This window comes from Engystomops pustulosus, chromosome 2, assembly GCF_040894005.1.
Source record: "Engystomops pustulosus chromosome 2, aEngPut4.maternal, whole genome shotgun sequence".
In the NCBI taxonomy this organism is placed as follows: domain Eukaryota; kingdom Metazoa; phylum Chordata; class Amphibia; order Anura; family Leptodactylidae; genus Engystomops; species Engystomops pustulosus.
Genome location: NC_092412.1, coordinates 162,739,798 through 162,757,658, shown reverse-complemented (window position 1 = coordinate 162,757,658; position 17,861 = coordinate 162,739,798). Strand labels below are relative to the sequence as shown.

At 42.6% G+C, this 17,861-nt stretch overlaps 1 protein-coding gene across 1 annotated transcript in view; it reads left to right on the top strand.

The window, feature by feature from the left end:
• The window catches only part of PPARD (peroxisome proliferator activated receptor delta), a 76,240-nt gene extending 59,951 nt beyond the window's left edge, over positions 1-16,289 (top strand). The window contains exons 4-6 of the mRNA XM_072137186.1: positions 8,209-8,396; positions 8,603-9,053; positions 15,862-16,289. Coding sequence (XP_071993287.1) covers positions 8,209-8,396; positions 8,603-9,053; positions 15,862-16,109 — 887 coding nt within the window. The 3' untranslated portion in view covers positions 16,110-16,289. The remainder of the gene's footprint in view (positions 1-8,208; positions 8,397-8,602; positions 9,054-15,861) is intronic.
• Positions 16,290-17,861: the final 1,572 nt, after the last annotated feature.

Here is a 17,861-nt window from a genome sequence, read left to right as displayed (position 1 = left end):
CTGAGTGACTACTACCGCCGCTGCCTTGCTGAGCCCCTGTGCCACTGCTTACTTGGACCTGTGAGTTGGGATTTGGCTCGGATGTTTGGCTCCAGTTCTCACACTTCTGCCACCCTGCTGACTCACGGCCACAGTAGCAACTTGCTGCCTGATCCGCTGCCTGACACGCAAGCTGACACTTTCTTCGCCTGACGATGATGAATCCCCTGCTACACCCAGCTCCCAAGTGCGATCAGCTACATCATCGTCAATTTGCGTTTCCCGGTCACTGCTACTCTCCTCACCAGTGTCAGTATGCACAGCCTGCCTACTGCAGGAAGCAGGGGAAGTCTGCCCCACCTTTTCACTGCCAAGCAGCTGCTGACTGTCCTCAAACACTTCGTCCTCGCTGAATGGTGGCACTGAGCCCAGACCACCTAGTAGCTCTCTGGCTGCGGAAAAGGAACAGGACAGAGGCTGGTTGAGGACAGGTGAGGGCCTCTGACCTGCTCCTGGGCCATGCCACCTAATTGTTGTATCTGAGGAACCCACAGACTCAACCTTTGGGTTGTTGTTCAACACACTGCCGCTAGATGACAACGACAGTTCTGGCCTCACAGTGTCACCCCTGCTGCGACGTCCCCTTACTGTGCTGCCACCTCTGCCTGTGCCACCTGCCACTTTTCTGTCTGACGTAATGGTTTATAAACTACGTGGATTTGACACATAAATCTGGCTGTAAACTATAGGCCCAAAAAGGTATGGCAATGTGCGATATACAGATACCCTACAACTGACAGTGTAATTTCTGCGAAAATCACTGTATAAAGTACGTGGATTTGACACGTAAATCTGGTGGTAAACTATAGGCTCAAAAAGGTATGGCAATGTGCGTTATACATATACCCTACAACTGACCCCCAGTGAGAGGTCCACAAATCACTACAGCAGCCGCATAAAGAAATCGCTACTGCAGATGCATGAAAGTCAAACAGATTTCTTCCTGTTCGATTTTGTCACTAAATAGAACAGCTATTTGGGGTATACAGATTCCCCTTAAAAAACAACCAGGGATTGGTCCACCAATCGCTACTGCAGATGCATAAAAGCCAAACAGATTTCTTCCTATTCGATTTTGTCACTAAATAGAACTGCTATTTGGGGGGGAGCGGACCTGACCGCTGCGCAAGATGGCAGCATAGATCTGGTGTTCCGCGAACTACGCACGAGAGACCCGCAGTAAACTGGGCAGAAGTAGCTGGCGAATGGTGAAATACGGCGGCAGCGGTCCCGGAAGCAAACGGAGATAACGCGATTGCCCGACGGTCAGCGGATACAAAGCTGGGAAAGAAAAAACGAGATCAGAGGTTCCCGTCTGCACGCGGCCCAAGATGGCGCCGAGCCACTCACCCTCTGAAGCATCAGAACACTCGGACACGCCGTCGGACTCTGAGACTGGCTCCTCGTGCTTAGAGATTTCCCAAGTGGTGCTGCATAAAACGATCCCAGCAGCACTGGCCCCGGTCATGAAAGAACTGTCGGAGATCAAAGCTGAGGTACGCCACGTGGGGCACAGAGTGGAGGCCCTGGAATCATGGCAGGAAGAACTAGTGAGCTTTGCCGAGGCAGTAAGGGCTAAACTGCAAGCTAAGGAAAACCAGATAAATCACACCTTCCTGATGTTGGAAGCCCAAGAAAACAGGAGCCGTCGTAAAAATGTTAGACTGAAAGGTCTCCCTGAATCTTGGGCTGCGGAAGCGCTGCCGAACATTATGCAGCAGATTTTTGCTACGTTATTGGGAGCAGACCGCGTGAGGAACATAGTGTGCGGGCTTCTGAGCTATGTACACACAGCGGCGATCCTCAGCAAAGCGAGGGAACATGGCGACCTACAGTTTGAAGTTGTTAAAGTCTACCAGGACTTAGTGGCATCTACTCTGGCAAAACGGCGCCTATTCAGACCACTCTTAACCAAACTACGCGACCTCAACCTGCAGTATAAGTGGCTTTTTCCGTTTGGCTTTCAATTCTCCAAGGGGAAGCAGCACACGTGATCAAACATCTGAGGGACCTGGAGAAAGCATGGAAACATCTAGAGATCGACCCCATCAACATTCCTTCATGGCTACCGGCAGCTGACGAGATTGAGTTACCACCGCTGAAAAATCTCACCCCTTGGCAACTGGTAGCGCCGCCGAAACCAGCAAGAGAGAAGAAGCAAGCAACTAGAAAGGAGGACACTTAAATCACCCATACCGGACAGGTTCACCTAATCTTTCCATCTTACTCCTAATAATTCTAACCTGTACCCTTTTTTCTCTCACGTCTCGAGTAAGACGGTAGACTGCCAAGCAGTAACTAAAATATGTGTTAAAACAATGTTATTCATTATTTTTCCAGAAGCGGAACATGATAATAGTTTGTTATACCACTCACCATCTGCCTTAGTATATAACAGATACGGTTACTAGGCTTAAGCCACTATAAAACCGTGCAAGATGTTAATGACCGTTATAAAATTGAATTATTTGAAATCCAGTCATTAGGTGATTACTTAAGTACTTAATGGGCCTCTTCCACATTGGTGGGCGCGCCTACTTATCGAATAGTAGTGACCCCCGGCGCACCCAGGCGCATTGGCTCAGGTCGTATAGATCACTCTCCAAGAGTCGGAGCTCTGTGCGCCTGCATTGCGAAATACCCACGGAGGGATCGTGGGCGCAAGTTTTTTGTTTGTGTGTTTAATTTACTGTCTTGTTACTTTTTTTCTTCAGGATATTTTAATTTCAATAGTGTGGTAGTCCCACCCATCCATCCCTTCCCCCTCTCTCCTGGTCTTCCCTCACCCCCTAGGGAACACAACCAAGAAGTGTTAAGAGAAGCAGCTCCCTTCGAGGTACTCAACCCATGATCAAGACCCCTATGTGATGGGGACACTACAAATCACTTCCTGGAATATGAAAGGTCTCAATTCTCCTGGTAAGAGATCCCAGCTCCCTCTCCTATTGCGGTGCTTTAACACTGAAGTGGTATTACTTCAAGGAACTCATTTTAAAGAAAATAGAATCCCCAAACTAGCACATAAGTCATACGACCAGTGGTACCACAGCAGCAGCACCTCAGCAGCTTCCAAGGGTGTTTCCATAGGTTTTCACAGGAATGTCCCTTTCACATTGAAAGACACATATAGGGACGCAGAGGGCAGGGTAATCCTAGTCAAAGGCCTAATAGGGGGGTGACGTATACTTTCGTATCACTCTATGCGCCCAACAAAGGCCAATGTGCATGGTTATGTAGCGTATTAGATAAAATTTAATTGTTTGCACAGGGATTTCTATTAGTGGATTTCTGAATGTCACCCTGAACCCACTAGAGCAGTGATGGCGAACCTTTTAGAGACCGAGTGCCCAAACTACAACCAAGACCCACTTATTGCAAAGTGCCAACACAAAAATTTAATTTGTGATTTATACTCCCTGCTCCTTTACAGCTTTCATTAATACCAGCACCCTGAGGACACCAATAAAGAAGAAAATAGAAGAAATTTGGATGATCATTGTAGCTTCCCTTCAGGGTCCCATAAACAGGAGGAATTGTCAGGGCCGGAGCAGGAGCTACAATGATGACCCAGATCTGTCCACACCTTCCCACTCCTCCAGTAGTCCCAGGTAGGGCTGTCACTTTAAAATAGCTCTGTGTACAGCAAGTCCTGGGCTATCTGGGACTGCAGGAAGATGCCTGGAGTCATCTCTGGTGATGGCCTGGGTGCCCACAGAAAGGGCTCTGAGTGCCACCTCTGGCACCAGTGCCATAGGTTCGCCACCACTGCATTAGAGGATTCCTCAACGGAGCACTCTGCATGCCCATTCAGAGCTCTGAAGAGAATTAGGGTGGCACTGGGGGATCTTTCTCTGTCAGACTCATGGAGAATCTTACATCCTGATGACAGAACATACTCTGTCCCTCACAACACATGGCAGAGATTAGACTATTCATTTGTACAATCAGACCACATAGAACAGGCCTTGTCAGTGGAGATAAGACCCAGCACGATATCTGACTATGCCCCCCTATTGATGTCCCTCCTCATGCCGCATCTAAAGAATGGACATGGCGGCTGAACGAGACGCTTCTAGGTGATGAAGCCCTGCTAGCTGAACTACTAGCAAAGATGTCCAAATCTTTCGCTGACGACGCTAACACTGGGCTTGACCCAGTGACCCTGTGGGAAGGTCAGAAGGTCGTCGTTAGAGGGTTTCTAATGGAAATGGGAGCACGGGTGAAGAAAAAAAGGAATAGGAAAATTAAGGGACTGCTGAAAAGAATCTCTGACCTAGAGAGGCAACATAAGCGTTCTAAGGCCCTACAGGTGGAGGATGAACTAAAATCCGCTAGAGAACAACTGAAAGATCACCTCAACATCACAGTAGCAAAGATTTACCTAAAAGCACAACAAAAATTCTATGCACATGAGCATAAGTGTAGCAGGACCATGACTAATCTATTGAAAAAAGCACAGTCACGCACGTTTGTATCTACCATTAAAACATTAACAGGGGATAGAGTACATAAAACGGAGGACATAGCTAAAGTCTTTCAAGAATACAAGCCAATATGATTGTTACCTACTATATATAATACAGGCCTATATAATTTGAGACAACAAGAAAGTAGTCAAGATATGGGAGATAGATTGAAAGATATACGGGGGTTTCTGGAGAAGGTACAACTACCCCACCTGGACGAGGCAGACTTAGGTCCATTAATGCAACCTGTCACAGTGGAGGAGCTGGATAAGATCATAGCCTTGATACCATGTGGCAAAAGCCCGGGCCCAGATGGGTTTTCAATCTTATACTATAAGAAATTAGGATCCCTATTGACCCCCCCACTTTACAAACATGTGCAACGCACTGCTTCAAGGCCAACGTACACTCCCGTCTATGCTTTCAGCTCATATCACTATCCTGCATAAGGCAGGCAAAGACCCTGAGCAGCCTGGGAGTTACCGTTCCATTTCCCTACTGAATGTAGACTTAAAGGTCTGGGCTAAATTATTGGCACATAGACTGACATCACTACTCCCCAGGCTTATATCTGAAGATCAGGCGGGGTTTGTTAAGGGAAGGGAAGGCAAGGATAATGTGGCCAGGGTCCTCAGAGCCATACACCTAGCTAGCACTCGGAAAAGACTCCTCTTATCCTTCTCGGCAAGGACGCCGAGAAGGCATTTGATAGGGTAGATTGGCTCTTCATGAGGGAAACCCTCCTGAAATACGGCTTCCCAACTGGTTTTGTGGATGCCATCTTTTCATTATACAGTGAGCCCTCCGGTCGTATTAGAGTAAATGGGATTTTATCGCCACCCTTTCATATATGCAACGGAACCAGGCAGGGGTGCCCCCTATCTCCCTGCCTTTTTATACTCTGTTTAGAAGCTATTATACAATATGTGCGACAGGACAAACGCAAGGGGTTCAAGATGGGAGCTTCCACAAGTCAGCTGGCTGCATTCGCAGACAATTAAATTTTCTTGATTACCAATCCCACTGAAGCTTTGTCAGTACTTTGCCGCCACTTTGAGAACTTTAATCAGTTAGCCAACTTCAAAGTCAATATGAGCAAGTCAGAAATTCTGAACATATCCCTACCAGCTTATCAGGTTAAAAGGATTAACCCAACACCCCCGTTCCTTTGGCAGAAAGACTCCATTAAATATTTGGGCATCAAACTGGCAAGGGAACCACGTGACTTGTATAAAATGAATTTCACACCACTAATAGACACCATCCAACAAATGCTGACAGATTATAATTTGCCCAACATCTCATGGATGGGCATAAAGTGCGTACTAAAAGCCTATGTAATGCCTAAAATACTCTATCCCCTCTTGATTCTCCCTATAGATGTACCAGGAATTTCTTCTCCAAAATCAAAAAAATGTTCTCAAATTATTTATGGCATGGGAAACGCCCAAGGCTAGCACACATTCTGCTGATGCGTAAGAAGTGGAGGGGGGGACTGGGAGTTCCAGACGTGAGATACTATTACTGGGCCGCGCAGGCGAGAGGCGTAGCTTATAGCTCCCACGGGTCGCTCATCAGTACTCCCCACAACACTGGGGCAGAAGGAGAGATCTCTGACACTGGGGGGGGGGTGTAGAATCCTCCTCCTTGGCGGCAGAATCTAGATTGCCTGGACAAACTGACGAGGCACACACTTCAGATGTGGCATGAAGTGAACAAAAAGTTTGAAATCTCTCCCTTCCCATCCCCGATAATGCCAGCTAGTCTCCTCCCATACACAGTCTCTAAGAAGTGGGCATACGTACCCTCCTGGTGGGTTGGCTTTGAAGATCTCACACTAGGGGAATTTCTTAAAAAGCGGACAACATGCAGGATGAAGAAATAAAGACTAGAACAAAAGGGAAGGGATGTCTAACACTTATTAAGATTCAGCTCAAGTCAGTATGTAAGGAGTTCCAAAAAGTCCACGGTACAGTTAGGGAGGCCACCCCCCCTAGAGATATCATTAGCTGTAGGCTGTAAAGCGACAAAAGTGTCATTTCTCCATGACCTCTTACTAGCAAAGAAAACACCTGACTACCCCCTATATATTTGCAACACTCGTACGGGTTCTCATGATGTGTTAGGTTACAGGAAAGCCATTACAAGCTGTTGGCGCGGTGGTATAAAACCCCAGAATCCTTTCTCCACTGAGGCTTACACCACACGGGGGAATGTTGGAGATGCGGGCAAGAATTGGGTTCATACACACACTTGTGGTGGTCTTGCTCCTTAATCAAGATATATTGGTTGGAGATACAGAGTAGAATTTGATCCATATGCTCTTCTTCCCTTCAAATCTGACTGCCTTTAATTTGCTTGGGCTTGGCGTCTGATGACACTAGGTTATCGGGAAAATCAATTAGCACTTACCTCATTGCTGCAGCAAAGACACTAATCCCCACATACTGGTTACAAACTTGTGTGCCCCCAATATTGGCGTGGGAAGAGAAGGTGGCTCAGATTTGTCGAATGGAGGAACTCTCAAGCTGGGCCTCTCACACACATGAGCAATTCGTAAAGATCTGGCAACCATGGTTAGATTATAAAGCCTAATATCCAAGCTCTATAACCACCTTTCAACCCTACCTCACACACACACACCATCCCAATCCTTTACCCTTTGACTTTCCTTCCCTGACTTACCTTGCCCTTATCTGTCGCTACCACCCTACCCGACTTTATTGTTTGTTTATATCAGTGTGTTAAGATTGTGTTAGGTTACTGTATAATGCAATGTCTTGAGCACAACATGTATGCTCTAATATCGAGGGTCATACCCTTTGCATCACAAGAGGACAATGTCATCTTTTCTTATCACCTGTTTATGTAAATACTGCATACATTGAATATGTAACGAATAGCCGACATAGTTGACCTTTTATGGTGTTATGCACTGCTCCTTTGAGATCTATGATCCAATGTGCCAATGTATATTGTATTTTTCTTTGGTAAAAATGTAATAAAAACAGAATTGATAAAAAAAAGAACTGCTATTTGGGGTATACAGGTCCCCCTTAAAGAACAACCAGGGATTGGTCTGTCAATAGCTACTGTTGTGCATTAAAGTCAAACAGATTTCTTCTTATTCGATTTTGTCACTAAATAGAACTGTTATTTGGGGTATACAGATCCCCCAGATCCCCCTTAAAGAACAACCAGGGATTGCTCCACCAAATCGCTACTGCTGATGCATGAAAGTGAAACAGATTTCTTCCTATTTGATTTTGTCACTAAATAGAACTGCTATTTGGGGTATACAGATCCCCCTTAAAGAACAACCAGGGATTGGTCTGTCAATAGCTACTGTGTGACATCACATAAGCCTGCCGGTCACTGATTGGCTTACAGGTCTGCTGATGTCATCGGGGGTATTCCTCTCTCCTTCCCAGAGTTCTCTGCCCCATGTAACATGTTGTTCTCGCACATTTAGCTGAAAAAAAGAGGGGAAAAAAACACTTTTTTCCTGCGAATCAGCATAAACTTTGGCTTCGTGACGAATCGAATTTTTCCTGAAATTCTAACCGAACTTAGAATCTTTAGAATTGATTCGCCCATCTCTACTTATGAACCTATTTTCTAAAGTTTAAAATAATAATGAATGTTTTAATTTGACATGTTTTACCAGTAACAGTTATTTGTGTTTTTTTCCTTACTACTTCAGCAATTAGATTTGGTCGAATGCCAGAAGCAGAGAGGAGACGTCTTGTACATGTTACAACCCCAGATTCAGATTCTTTGGTTTCTGATCTGGTGGCTCTTTCCCAGAGAATTCACTCTTCTTACATGAGCACATTCACTATGACAAAGACAAGAGCACGAGATATTCTGACTGGCAGGAGCAACATATCAGTGAGTAACATGGTGTAATTTAATTGAAGTCAGAGCCCAAAACAGAATAAACCACTAATCAATATATATGTACTGTACGTTCCTAACTAATTTAACAGAGCAATTGTATTAATAAATTATCTTATATTATAAGATATTTTAAATTGTGTTGTATGTAAATTATGAATATCTTAATACAGTATGCACTGCACCCTCCATTTTTTTAGCCTTTTGTGATATACGACATGGAAACCCTATGGCAAGCTGAAAAAGGAACGGTTTGGGATCAACTGCTAACACAGAACCCTCCAGGAACAGAGATTGGAGTTCATGTATTTTACCGCTGTCAGTGCACTTCTGTGGAGACTGTTCGGGCACTTACTGACTTTGCCAAGAGCATACCAGGTTTCAGCACAATCTACCTCAATGATCAGGTCACACTGCTTAAATATGGAGTCCATGAAGCCATTTTTTGCATGCTTGCCTCACTGATGAACAAGGATGGGCTACTGGTAGCTGGAGGTCGAGGCTTTGTCACTCGTGAATTCTTACGCAGTCTTCGACTCCCTTTTTGTCACATTATGGAACCCAAATTCAACTTTGCTTCGAAGTTCAATGCACTGGAACTTAATGACAGTGACCTGGCTCTTTTTGTAGCTGCTATCATACTTTGTGGTGGTTAGAGACTTTTAATATTCATTCCTGTCTTTTGTATAACTTTATAAACTATGCAGCGCCTTCTTAACTAATCTTTGGATACTTACTGTAGACTAATTAAAGGCTTTCATAAAAATTAACTTCCCATGATATGCATGATAAGCTGCAAAAACAGTAATTACTTATTTATGTTACATTGTAAATACCACATTCTACTAATACCAGTTGTCTCCTTCCTGAATGTTTCTATATAATAACTTATACTAAATTTCAATTTGTTTTTAGACATGTAGGCTCAAAATGACAACCATATAGTGACAACCAATATATAGTCATGAGAAAAAGAAAGTATATACCCTCTTTGTATTCTATGGTTTTCATATCAGAACATAAGCAAATAACATCTAGGTTTTTTTTACATTTCAGAAAATGCAACCTCAAATGGATAACTACACATGACAATCTATGCTGTGTCATTACATAACAATAGCTAGGCCAAAATCCAGATGTAAGGCGTTGAAATTATGTGACATACTGGCCAAATTCACATGCTGCATGGATGCCTATCTGAAAAAAATCAAATCACACTGATCCAGATCCATTTTAGCCCAATCTTTTTCTAGATTAACAATGCAGGGTTGTAGGTCAGAATAAATGAGTCTCTTCATTCAACAAAATCTACTTTGGGTGAAAAATTAATCCTAATGACATCCTTACTGCTACCAAAGAAAGGGTTTATAGCTGAAAATATTGCTAGTGAAATTAAATGGTCTTTAGCAGTGTGTGATTAGGCCATTTTTAAATAATGTGAAGTCCATTATTTATCAGTGACAAATATCATATTATTGTAAGTTGAAATCATTCAACTTGCTTGACAATTTTCCTGTAAGTGAATGCCCTAGAAAATTTACCTTATGACCACAAAAATACAAGACCCTGCACTGGAGATTAGGAAATTGTTCTCTAATTTTAAACGTCAAGGTCATTGTGTAGTCCTATGTGAATATATCCTAACATGAGTAAAATAGCAGTAGTTTTAAGCTTATTTCATAAATTATATATATATTCTCAAGCACAGAATAAGGGATTCTTCACATTGGCGTTGTTTTTCACATCTGTGGTTCAGTGATTTCCTTAGATGATTGTTTTCAATGGGTGTGTTAACACTGTCTTGTTATTTCACTGATCCATTGTCCGTGGAAAAAAGTGGTCCGCAAACAAAACTGGTAGCAGCTATTTTTTTTTACTGATGAGGCTGAGAAACCAAGTGTAATGTCTACAAACCAACATTAAATATTCAGGTTTTTTGTGGACACAGAGGCAAAACAGAAACAAAATGCAGACACAACAGAGACTAAACGCAACAGATGCACAATGGAAGCTGAGCACACATGCCATTGTGAAAGAAACCTATAAATGTAAATTAGATGCTTGAAAAGAACACAGATCAAAATTAGAGAACACTTTCAGATAGCTGCTAATTATTGGTGTTAATCTGGCACCTAATGCTTATTTATTTTATTTTCTTACAAACCCTATTTAAGTGGAAGCCTAACTTTTCAGTTCTCACTAACTTTGCAAAAATGGTAAGTTGTTCCAAAAAGACTGTAACCCTCCAGCAAAAGCTTGTCCATATGAAGGCCAAAGAGGTGAACCCTTCAGCCATAACAAAACTTATTCAAGTCCCCCAAGAAGGTTAGTTGCCCTCAAACAACTGATACAAGAGAGGACAGGATAATGTTGAGAATCTCCACGGGTAATAGTTTCAACACTGCAGGTGGAATGCTCACCAGGATTCAGGGGTAGTGGACTCACTGAACCACCACGGATGATGACTTTAGCCGACACCTGGGAGCACAATCTAAGTGGAACCCAGTTTTCACCAGAGCCTGCCGCAAAGCAGGTTGGTACCACCAGGTCGCTCCACAGGCATGACTTTGTCCGCGGTGGTGGCCAAGGTGAGGTACTGAGTCGTGAGGCAGAATCGTGGTGAGGGACAGACAGGAGGTTGAGACAGGTAGTACAGAATCAAGGTCAGAGGCAAAGCAAAAGGTCAGGGCAGGTAGCAGAGGAACGTAGGCAGGAAAGGAACCGGGGTCACAACAGTTAATCTTTATACAAACAAGGAGCATATAGGAAAGCTTTCTCAATGGCACAAGGCACAAAGATTCGGCAGGGGACACAGGAAGGGGCCGGGAATATAACTAGGAAGCCGACCGGCCAGCAACAATTATTGGTGCGCTGGCACTTTAAATCTCAGAATGCAAACACATCATGCCCTAGGGGGCGGGATGGGCGGGTCGGAGTGAGGAGACCACCGCTGGAATGTGTAGAGATAAGCAGGCCTGCTGCAGGGATATGGGGGCACAGAGAGGCACACGGGTGCACCTGCACCCCGGGATATGGGGCGCAGGAGCACCCATGACACCAGTTCAGCACTAAACAGGTTAAGGATCTGTCTTGTCATACAGTGTCTCCTAATGTTTAAGAGCATTTGGATTGAGAACCTACTCTGCAGTAAAGAATCAAAAGACTAGACTCCGACATTCGCTGAAAATTTAAAGGGGTTGGCCACTTTCCCTCATGTTTTTTTGTAATGTGCGTGCAAGTTTTGTAGGCAGGATATTAGGTACCAATACACATCTATTAAAAGTTCTGCACCTCATTTTTTTTGTAATGTGTGTGTAAGTGTGGGGGGCAGGATATTAAAGGGAAACCTGTCACTAAAGACAGGTTGCAGAAGCCCATCACACCTGCAGTGCAAAAATGCCTCTTTGTCTTTTCTAAGCATTTGCATTACAATATAATTGTGTTTTATAACTTAATAACTTTATAACTTAAATTGTATTCTAATAGAGCCAAACAGTTAAAAGCAATCTCTACGGGTGAAACCTTCACAATTAATTAATTAATTAATTAATTGCAGCTCAGATCACGTGGCCTATATCTTAGAATGCCCGTGCTCTCTTCAGTATCCAAAACCTGAGGGAACGCATGAACACTCATAGAAGTAAGGTGAACTAAGTTTTTTCCCCTCCATAGTGTCTCATGTCATTTCCTATCGCAACACAACAAAGATCCAAGTTTATTTAAACTAAACCGCATTAACTAAATTTCCACTTCTCATCCAGATAAATTTACCCAACTAGTTCACAGAGAGAATTACTGGATCTTTAATCTAAATACCCTCTATCCAAATGGCCTAAGGGAAACTCTAGAATGTATACCTCTATGGGGCAGATTTACTTACCCGGTCCTGTCGCGATCCAGTGGCGCGTTCTGTGTGGAGGATTCGGGTCTTCCAGCGATTCACTAAGGCAGTTCCTCCGATGTCCACCAGGTGTCCCTACTGCGCTGAAGTCCGCCGAGGTCCGCCGGAGTTCACAATCCGTTGCTGGGTGCAGGTAAGCGCGTGTCCAGCGACACTTTTTTTTAAAAAATGTGGCGGTTTCTCCAAATCCATCGGGTTTGCGTCGACCACGCCCCGCCGGCGCCGATGTGCCACAATCCAATCGCATGCGCCAAAAACCTGGGGCTATTCAGGGAAAATAGGCGCAAAACTGAAAAATTTGTGTAACCCAGCGGTAAAACGCGATTCGGGCCCTTAGTAAATGACCACCTATATGTCAATAATGTGCACTTACGGTGCACATCTGTACTTATTAATATGTTCTATGGAATATAATGGTCTATGTTTCTGGGTCTAGTTCTATGCAATACTGTCATATGATTATATATTGTCACATCTCGTAATGCTGCATCATTGTAATACTGTATTTAATGTCATTTTGGAATACTATCCATACATTTATTTATGTAACTATGATTTATTACTATTTACTCATTCCCACAAAATTCTAGCTGTTCAGAAATACACTCACTGGCCACTTTATTAAGTACACCTGTCCAACTGCTCGTTAACACTTAATTTCTAATCAGTCAATCACATGGCGGCAACATTTAGCCATGTAGACATGGTCAAGACAATCTCCTGCAGTTCAAACCGAGCATCAGTATGGGGAAGAAAGGTGATTTGAGTGCCTTTGAACGTGGCATGGTTGTTGGTGCCAGAAGGGCTGGTCTGAGTATTTCAGAAACTGCTGATCTATGGGGATTTTCACGCACAACCATCTCTAGGGTTTACAGAGAATGGTCCTAAAAAGAAAAAACATCCAGTGAGCGGCAGTTCTGTGGGCGGAAATGCCTTGTTGATGCCAGAGGTCAGAGGAGAATGGGCAGACTGGTTCGAGCTGATAGAAAGGCAACAGTGACTCAAATCGCCACCCGTTACAACCAAGGTAGGCAGAAGAGCATCTCTGAACGCACAGTACGTCGAACTTTGAGGCAGATGGGCTACAGCAGCAGAAGACCACCTCCTTTCAGCTAAGAAAAGGAAACTGAGGCTACAATTTGCACAAGCTCATCGAAATTGGACAGTAGAAAATTGGAAAAACGTTGCCTGGTCTGATGAGTCTCGATTTCTGCTGCGACATTTGGATGGTAGGGTCAGAATTTGGCGTCAACAACATGAAAGCATGGATCCATCCTGCCTTGTATCAACGGTTCAGGCTGGTGGTGGTGGTGTCATGGTGTGGGGAATATTTTCTTGGCACTCTTTGGGCCCCTTGGTACCAATTGAGCATCGTTGCAACGCCACAGCCTACCCGAGTATTGTTGCTGACCATGTCCATCCCTTTATGACCACAATGTACCCAACATCTGATGGCTACTTTCAGCAGGATAAAGCGCCATATCATAAAGCTGGAATCATCTCAGACTGGTTTCTTGAACATGACAATGAGTTCACTGTACTCAAATGGCCTCCACAGTCACAAGATCTCAATCCAATAGAGCATCTTTGGGATGTGGTGGAACGGGAGATTCGCATCATGGATGTGCAGCCGACAAATTTGCGGCAACTGTGTGATGCCATCATGTCAATATGGACCAAAATCTCTGAGGAATGCTTCCAGCACCTTGTTGAATCTATGCCACAAAGAATTGAGGCAATTCTGAAGGCAAAAGGGGTCCAACCCGTTACTAGCATGGTGTACCTAATAAAGTGGCCGGTGAGTGTATATGTATATGCATATTTTTATTTATATGTACCGATGTATATTTGTGCTCCTATATGCAATTATATTTATATGTACATTTATATGTACATATTTATTATTACTTTTATACCATGGCTTTTTTAGTGTGTATTTTGCGGGCCTAGTAAGGGGGTGGTCCACCCCCGAAATGCATAGTCCAATAATGCTCAAATAAAATTACTGCTATTTTCAAGTCACACTGCCAATCTTGTCACTTTATGGATAGCAAATCCAACCTTCACCCAGATTTTTGATACGTTTGCTTATTGTACGTATATCAGCCACCTAACCCTACTGGCTCCTGGAGCTACACAGCTATTATATGTTTTTGCGTTTTCATATTTTACTCTCCACCTTCAAAAATCCCTAAATTATTTATTTTACCATGTAAAAAGCTGTGTGAGGGCTTGTTTTCTGCATAACAAATTGCACTTCAATTTCCCTGACGTACCAATTCAGGGAAATTGGTGAAAAAATGCATTTGCACCTTTTTTTGTGGGCTTGGATTTTATGGCTTTCACTATGCGCCCCAAAGACATGGCTACTTTATTCTTTGGGTCCTACAATCATGGAGATACCAAAGTTATATAGGTATAATGTTTTCATACATTTACAAAAAAAAAACCTCCTGGACGGAAAAAAAATTCATTATGTTGCCATCTCCTGGCGTATGGAGCTGTGTGTAGTGTCATGTATTGCGACTTTTGATGATGTTGCCAACATGCTAAAGAGAGATTTAAGGCGTTTTCCAGCAATAAAGAAAATGTTATATATAGCTAGGGAGAGTCTGTAAAATAATAGGACTGATACTTTCCCTAGTGCTACTGTTCAGCTGTGGCTCCAACTGGCACTGCCCTTCTCTTGATATACAGGCCAACGGTGATGCAGGGACAACAGTTGTATGCCTGCTGAAGCAGAAGTTTTAGGTTGTTGCAGGCACATGGCTGTGGTTAGTGAAGTCACCATAAGCCTTTGTATACAAACAGAGACCTGTAATAACAGGTGGTGCTAGGTCTTTATTATTTGTACACGCCACCTTAACCATGTATAAAAAAAAAATTATATAGGTAAATATGGTATTTTTACAACTCCTGGGGATTTCTAGATGTGTTTGATAATTTGCAGACGGGTTTAATAAATTTTTTTGGGTCATCTAAAAGTTGGATTTTTTTTTTCAGATAGGTCAAAATGTATCCACTGGATATTTCTTTACCCTCTGCAGCACATGTTCATTTTGTGAATTACTCGTTAACATTTATATTTCATAAAACTGCCCTGTATTAGAGCAACATGTACAAGTATCACTACTAGCCAAAACAGCTAAAAAAGATAAAATACTGTTTGGCAGCATATTAGCACTTAAACCTGGTCTGGCTGTATTTATGCATTTATTTTACAGAGCACTTCACATACGCAAAGAGAAACCATAAGGCATTTGGCTTAATTGTGCTGATTTATAGACATTTTAATTAAGTATTTTCTCTCTAAGTTTAGAAAACTACTGTATTTGGGATTCCTTATTTTAACATTGGCAATTACACGTCATACAACAATCTAACCTGTTAATATTCTATTGAGTACATAAAAACCAACTAATATCAGAATCTTACTTTCTTATCTGACCTTTAAGCTCTTTTCTTTTTCACACATATTGTTGTTTTGTATAATATTATATGTCTTTACTGTTATCAGTCTTACTGAACAATATTTTTATTTCCTATGTCTGCATACAGACCGCCCAGGCCTCATGAACCCCTCCCAGGTAGAAGATATCCAAGAAAGAATTTTAAGTGCTCTCAGACGTCATCTACAAACATCTCACCCAGATGCTCCTTTCCTATTTCCAAAACTCTTACACAAGATGGCTGATCTGCGCCAACTAGTGACTGAGCATGCAGAACTTGTTCAGAGTATAAAACGTACTGAATCCAGTGCCTCATTGCATCCTCTCCTACAGGAGATCTACAGAGACATGTACTGACTAAATATGAAATACTAATGTGCCTTTAATACATTGATTCCTAGCATAAGTACATTTAATCCTAGCACTTACTTATTTGCACTAAAATTTAAAATTGTAACTAAGCTTTTAACAAAATCACTAGTGCAGATAACAATGGTAACTTTTGTAATATAAATAAATATGTTCCTGTATACTTCATTTTCCCTTGCCTTTCTTCCTTATTTAAGCAGTTTCTGTAAATCAGCTTTCTGTTTTGTAGGCGACTGACAGCTTAGAGATAGAGGAACCTGAAAATGTTCCTAATGTTTGAACTTTTTAACCCCTTAAAGAAAACCTACCATTTCAAATGGTAGGTGTAAGCTGTAAGTACCGAGCACCAGCTCAGATGTAGCAGAGATGTAGCAGAGCTGAAATGTGTCATTGTGCGTTATATGTATCTCATGGATCTCATCATCTTACATATTATCTGTCTCATCTCTCTTTTTCTGTTTCAGATACTAGTAGAATGTTCAGAAGCTAAATAACAGTGTAGATAAACCTGTACCTTGATAATCTAAGCACATTGTCAGCACAGAGCATCTCACAGCACTAGAGGGATCATGAAGTGTCTGCTTAGAGACTGGCCACCCACATTCTGGAATTTTACACTGACCATCACTAAGAATTATAGGAGCTAAAACTGGAAAATTGTAAAGTAAGGGAGTAAAAATTATCTCTCTTGTTTAAACATCACTAGGGGATTAAAATTTGAGAACTTTCTATTATGGGAAAACCTTTAACCTCTTCAGACGCCTGGGAATTAAAATCAACTCCTCTAGACCGATTCTACATAAAACATCCTTCCAATTCTGTGGTCATTACTCTTCTGGAGGAGTTTGCTTTAAAGAAGCATTAGAACACCATCCAAGAGAGGATCAGGAGTCTACTCCAGAATATTTATGTAATCTTTAAAATAGCAGTACCAGGATACATTTGGGCGGCCATTATCCTAGCCTGTCTGTATCGGAAATAGAATCATTTAAAACACAGTATAACAAAAGATTTAAAAAAAAATATTAACTGTTTTCCTAAAGACCAGGCTTAAAATACCAAGGTTACTTATTACACATTAATATTGGCAAATTACATCCAATGTTTTATTGAGGTCCAACGAGAGAGAAGATCCAAAACAGCTTTCACCTATAGTCCCCGCCTTGCACAGGTCTGAGAACCTTCTCAATTCCCATTACAGAGAAGGAACTACAATTCCCATGATGCACTTGTCATATTGCTGCCCTGTCCTACTAAAAGTGAAGGTTTGGGAAGAATTTACATTATTGCAGCCAGCGCCGGATTATAGGGTGGGCGTGCGGGCCCCAACCCTTTTCCCTCAAATGAGCCTACACCAAGTGTGAGCTATACAGGCAGTCACATGGTGGTTCCAATTGCCCAGCTGGTGTGTATGAATCTAATCAGTGTATTCCTGGGAGGGGGCAGTATATACACCAATGATTCTGGGGCAGGCTGTATATAAGTATGTATTCCTGGGAGGGGCTGTGTATATATTTATGTGTTCCTAATGGGGGCTGTATATATCCGTGTATTCCTGGGGGGGCTGTATACGAGTATATCTATTTATTCCTGGGGGATGGAGGGCTGTGTAATATGTATTTTACAGGGATTCTGTATATATCCATGTTAATGGTGGTGGTGCTACGTATCTACATGTTACTGGGGGTGGCACTGTATGTATATATGTGTTACTGGGGGCGTTGCTGTGTATACATGTGT